At 40.2% G+C, this 5,536-nt stretch overlaps 1 protein-coding gene across 1 annotated transcript; it reads right to left on the bottom strand.

Annotated features, from left to right (window-relative positions):
* LOC139908731 (uncharacterized) lies at window positions 1-5,536 on the bottom strand. The gene is made up of 5 exons (XM_071895531.2): window positions 5,470-5,536; window positions 2,833-3,127; window positions 1,557-1,711; window positions 876-1,155; window positions 1-151 (listed from the first exon to the last, which is right to left on the bottom strand). The coding sequence occupies exons 1-5, from the start codon at window positions 5,534-5,536 to the stop codon at window positions 1-3; spliced, it is 948 nt and encodes a 315-aa protein (XP_071751632.2).

Raw genomic sequence — 5,536 nt, 5'->3', positions numbered from 1 at the left:
CTAATCCAGGCTTGAGCCATACACCTCCACCTCACACAGGATCAGGTACTCTGTTCTTCCTGGAATGACTATGTTGACGTAGCGACCCTCCATCCCATAACACTGGAAGGTGTCGGTAAAACCTGCAGTGATGTGTGAGATGACAGCACACCTACCGGAGGAAGCAGAAATCACTTAGTCAACTCAGCAATAGGTCAGTTGAATAAATGGACACGCCAAAAGAAAGATGTCTCATCTTCCACACACCTATGTGGCTAATTTGGCACAACACACATTTGTGCTACTTTTCAACACAACATGCATTAATAACAACATTATGTCTGGTAGGCCTGTAGGTTTTATTCTCTAAAATGTTCCTCTGAATTGAGGTGTTTTGTGATTTTAATGTTGGGGTGGGGTAGACTTGAGGTTAACAATGAAAAGTAAAGTTACTATTTTAAAAAAGTACTACAATTTGTTTACATTTTGTGCAGTTGGCGGTAGTCTAGAGGTCAGAAAAGCACTCTTGTTACCAGGACGTCGCCATTTTTAGGAGGGAAAATTGAAAGAGAAATGTTCTACCCTCCCTTGACAGTTGGGGTGCTCTTGAGTAAGGCACTTAACCCTGTGACTGTGAGTATTTAAAATGTCTATACATGTTTTTATTAAGATATGTTGTATTGAAAAGTAGCACAGATGTGTTGTCCCAAACTAGACACACGGGTGTGTTGAAAATGTGATTGGCATTTTGTAAACCATGTTTTCAAGACATGTCAAGGGTAACTTCATTATCAGCCTTGACATGTTATCAAAGAGCAAGTTAGGCTAATTAACTTTTTTCCACACAAAATACAAGTGACATATGTCCATTAATTATATATTCACCCATAAACTACCTGGGATTATTGTTGCCATTGTTTTCAAGGGAATTTCCAATGCGGATCTCAGCTCCATTGAGTCGTTGTGGTGAAGAATCCGTGTTGGTTACGCTAACAGAAAACACCTTATGGATTTTGCGCAGGTCCAGTCGCCACCAGGGGTTCAAGTCGGCTCCTGTGTGAGTGCAGGAGGCCCGTCCCCAGTTGCTGGCACGATTCCCGTCTATGGCATAATATGGAATGCCATATGAATACAATGATGACTGTGTGGCTTTTCCTTGGAGTGCCAGGTTCTCTCCTGCAAAAAGGAAATAGTTACAAAAATCAGCACAAATACATCGTTTTCTTTGTAGTCGTGACAGTTTGTGCATTTCTTTTTAAATGCACTGTATATATTAGAAACTTGCAAATCCTTTTCTGTCGCTCTCCAGAATCCCAGTAACTTTTGATTTCCCATAGAAGGGAGATACAATTTTTTGGTTACAATATGGCAATTCATTTCTCCTATGAATCATTTAAGGAGAAATTTAGCTTCTTTTGCATTCTTTTTTCTAATACAAATTACATTTTTAAAGTTGACTGTGATTCAGTTGTATAACTTCATCTTATGACTTATACATCTATATCTACTTATTGGGAGAAAATCAATACTAATTGCATTAACTAATAGTCCATACATGTTACAGCTCAAATTCTCACCAGCTGGGGCACGGTACCCATAGACCTCCACTTCGCAAAGTGTAAGCGTCCTGTTTAAACCAGGCAGAACCACAGTCACATAACGTCCCTCCACACCTCTGTTCCAAGTCAGAGTCAAAGACCTGCCTGCTGGGATTTGAGAAATAACACCAACCCTAAAAGAGAGAGACAATATTGTAATATTGTAATTACAATATTTCTGACAGCATTTGAAGACAACATCTGTATGCTACTGTAGTGCTGGTTGGCATGGTGCAGAACAAGTGTGGAAAATCTAGGAGATAGGCTAATGAGGTAAATATTGGACATTTGGACCTACAGTGCAATCATTTGGCTTCAGAACACTTGGATTATGCTGTTTAATTTTATGGTCATTTTTGCCCTTTTTGGAACTGTACAGAAACTGTCTCCATTCACACTTTGGAGAATGCTGCACTAGCACGGAGCAGCACTAGCAAACTCCCTGTGCATTATATTGACATACAAACTTCACTAGTGTTCCAACTGACAACTGGTGAGTAGAGAATGACAAAATTTGCATTTTTGGGTGAACTATTCCTTTAAAGAAACAGGGTTTTGACTGGAAGGTTGTAGGTTTGATTCCTCAGGCGAACGGTGAAAACCTGGACAGGAAATGTGAGTAACAGTCTCTCCTTCCTCTACAGTTGCCATTGTACCCATGAGCAAGGCACAAAGACCTCAATAGTTCCAGTGGAAAACTGAGGTTATACTGGGCAGCTCCCAGGTGTGAATGTATGGATCTGTATGAATATGGAGCAGGGCGGAGCTGAAAATGAACATGTATGGATGCACAACGGAGAATAGCTCCTTAGCCACTTATTGTATAACAGCACTAGCTGTGCTTCCTCAGATCCCCGAAGACATTACATTGAGGACCTTGATCTTAGCAGACAACATAAATAATGTTCTAGATTCACAACCACAAGGCTCAAAAAGTAGCACATATTCTCAAATTATTGCTGCCATGAAAGTAAAACACATTAAGGGTTGTCATTTTGGTCATTTAGACTATTTTGCTTACAAAATACTACGACTGTCTCAAATTTTACTGCCAAATTATACTATGGAGCTGCTCAGCAGAAGACTAAGGTTGTACTGGGCAGCTCCCAGGTGTGAATGTGAGTCAGGGCGTTGCTAGAAAAGATAATGATACTCAGTCAACTTTCCCTGGATAAATAAAGGTAAAAAAAACTTGAAGAATAGCTGTCACTTTTTTCAAATGCTGGATATCTCATAAGTCTTCATATCCACTTACACTGGGTTTGCGGCACCATTTTGGAATAAAGAGTTCCCTACGTGGACCTCTGCCCCGTTGATCCTTTCCTCACAGCAGTCTCTTCTGTTGGTGATGGTGATGGAGGTGACAACGTAGGTGTCCAGCAGGTCCACTCTCCACCAGGGGTCGGTCTGTTGGTCAGTACAGCTGCATGATCCAGCCAAGTAATTAGGTTCACGGTTTCCATCAATGGCATTGGAGGCAGCACCATAGGCTGCCAATGGTTCATTGATGAGGTCTGACTGGGTTGCTCTTCCACGCAAGGCCACATTTCCTGTGAATGAGACATAAGTTGAAATACACTTAAAAAAGTAATGGAAGGTTGTTTTCTGAGTTAAGATGCTTGTTAGTCAAAGGAAGACAGCTTCAGCACACTTTATAATTGCAAAACTTGGTCTAAGACCAAAAGATTGATTATTATTAAGGTTTTGCTGTAATAAAGTGTGCGGAAGCTGTCTTCCTTTGACTAACAGGATATTACAGTTTTAGCTTTCAGCACTCTCACTCTAAGATCCTTAAAAGGGATTAGTACCATTTTTTCCATAGATTGCCATAGTTGGCGATGCCTGATAAACAATATAAGCTGCTGCTTAGGGCACTGTGATCACTAGGAGCCTCCTGCTTCATCCTGCTTAAATCTGATCAATTTTATGTATAATGTCAGCTTGTTAGCTATCTAGCTAATCAAAGTAGTATCTGTCACCTAACGCAAACTCAGTTTTATTGTTAACACATCTCATTTGCGCAATATCAACATTACATGGCTAGTAGCTAGTAGTGCCAGTTGCATTAACATTAACATGCTTTGCTAAATTAGCTTGCTTGGTAGTTAGCTAGCTAACAAAGCCAAAAAACAGTTTTTCAGGTTAACTGAGCCAACTCTTCTCAAGCTACAAGTCAAATTTTGTGGTGCGTGATTCCCAAATTTTGATTCTGACTCTGATTCTAATTGTGGGACTTACTGGAATAGACTCCTCGACCCAAAAGGCTAAACCGTGATATATAACTACAGTGTTGTGCATGAACGCGCTAAAAGAGCGTGTTCATTGAACATGCTCATGTTTTTGGTGAACGGTGAACTGAACGTATCCGTTTGCAACTAATGAACGTGAAGGGAGTTAACGACGCTCACGCACTGTGTTTTACAGCACCCGAGGATTTACAGCACCCGGCATGGCTAGTGCAACTGGCAATTCAGACGCAGCTACCGGTACTGCTGAAGCCAGTTCATATGAATATTTGAAGGAGTTTTATGAACAAATCAGTACAGATTCCAACGAAAAAATTTCACATTTTTATGCAAATTGTGCCTGCCGGGTCTGAAAAGACAAGTCCGAACGTCAGCCACATCGGCAACGAATTTGAAACGACACATCGAGTTGAAGCATCCAACCAGTCTTGGGAAAGTCATTCAGAATATTCTCCTGGAGTTTTTTAGATGCAGAGCCTGGTCTTTTTTCCCATTATTGCTTTCTCTAAATTGTGTGAACTGAAATCATAGCACATCTTTCAGCTAGCGACTGTAATGAAGCCAGTGGTGCAGCCTGTACCAGCTCGCTTGGAAGCATATGAATCTATTTTATGTTTCTGAACTGCTGCATAATTTGGTTCATGCAGGCTAAATAACATTTCCATTGCATCTACAGTATACCTTTACTGCACCTCTTTTCTTCACTTTCTGCATAATATGACACATTGTTTAAGTGGTAAAACTGGTACTCACATTGGTTTTTCTTGGCTTTTAAAAGTAATCTCTGTCTGTGATTCTATAGTAGTATACAGTAATTCATTTAGTTTGGGAAGTGGGCAGTGGCAATGATTGGGGGCTGGGGATGGATGGGTAGGAGGAGGTTCTATTGAAAAAGAATAGCTCAGAGCAGCTCATTTAAAAAAAAACGGAAGAAATGAACGTGAACTAGTTAATTTTTTGGGACTGTGAACTTAGTTCAAAATTCAAAATTGTGAACCAGTTCATTTTAATCTGTGTGAACTGAACTTTGAGCTAGCTCTTGTGAAGTGTGAACTTGCACAACACTGTGTAACTAGTCCCATCTTCATGTTAAAGCAGCTGAATAATTGGTCAAGTGGTACGTCTCTTGACAAATTATTTGTCAAAAAAGTCGAGTCTGCTTATTTTCGACAGACTTATTGGTTGAGAGCTGACCCCAACTCTTCAGCTTGTTGGAGACTAAGAGTGAGTCTTCTGGAATCGACCCTCCTCCAATACTCAGAGTTTGGAGTACAGGCTAGAGCTAAAGACGACAGTTTACTGGGCCACAGTAATCTAAATTTGGAAACAGCTCTACTTAACAGACTTTCACTTTTACTTATAACATGACAGAATGGACCTACATCTACACCACAACAATCTTTATCATATCCCTCTCTTTTTCTAACCTGTATATTATATATTTAGCCATTATTTGCACACCGGCAATCCTGTAACTGACCTCCATAATAGCACCAGTTGGGGTTCTAGGAGATTTACGCAACTGCATACCATGTCATAGTAGTATAATAGTATTTTTTAATGCCATAATTAGAGCTCTCTGGTACTGAAAGCTACACCAGGTGATATTTTATAGCAAAGACACCATATTGTAAGATCAAACTTACTTGAAGTGATGGAAGCCATGCATGTTCCCAGGAGAAGCAGCAAAAGGAAAACTGTGGTGTGTTTCAT

This window comes from Centroberyx gerrardi, chromosome 12 (genome assembly GCF_048128805.1).
Source record: "Centroberyx gerrardi isolate f3 chromosome 12, fCenGer3.hap1.cur.20231027, whole genome shotgun sequence".
Lineage (NCBI taxonomy): Eukaryota > Metazoa > Chordata > Actinopteri > Beryciformes > Berycidae > Centroberyx > Centroberyx gerrardi.
The sequence above is the reverse complement of the archived record's forward strand: the minus strand, read 5'-3'. Positions and strand labels throughout refer to the sequence as shown.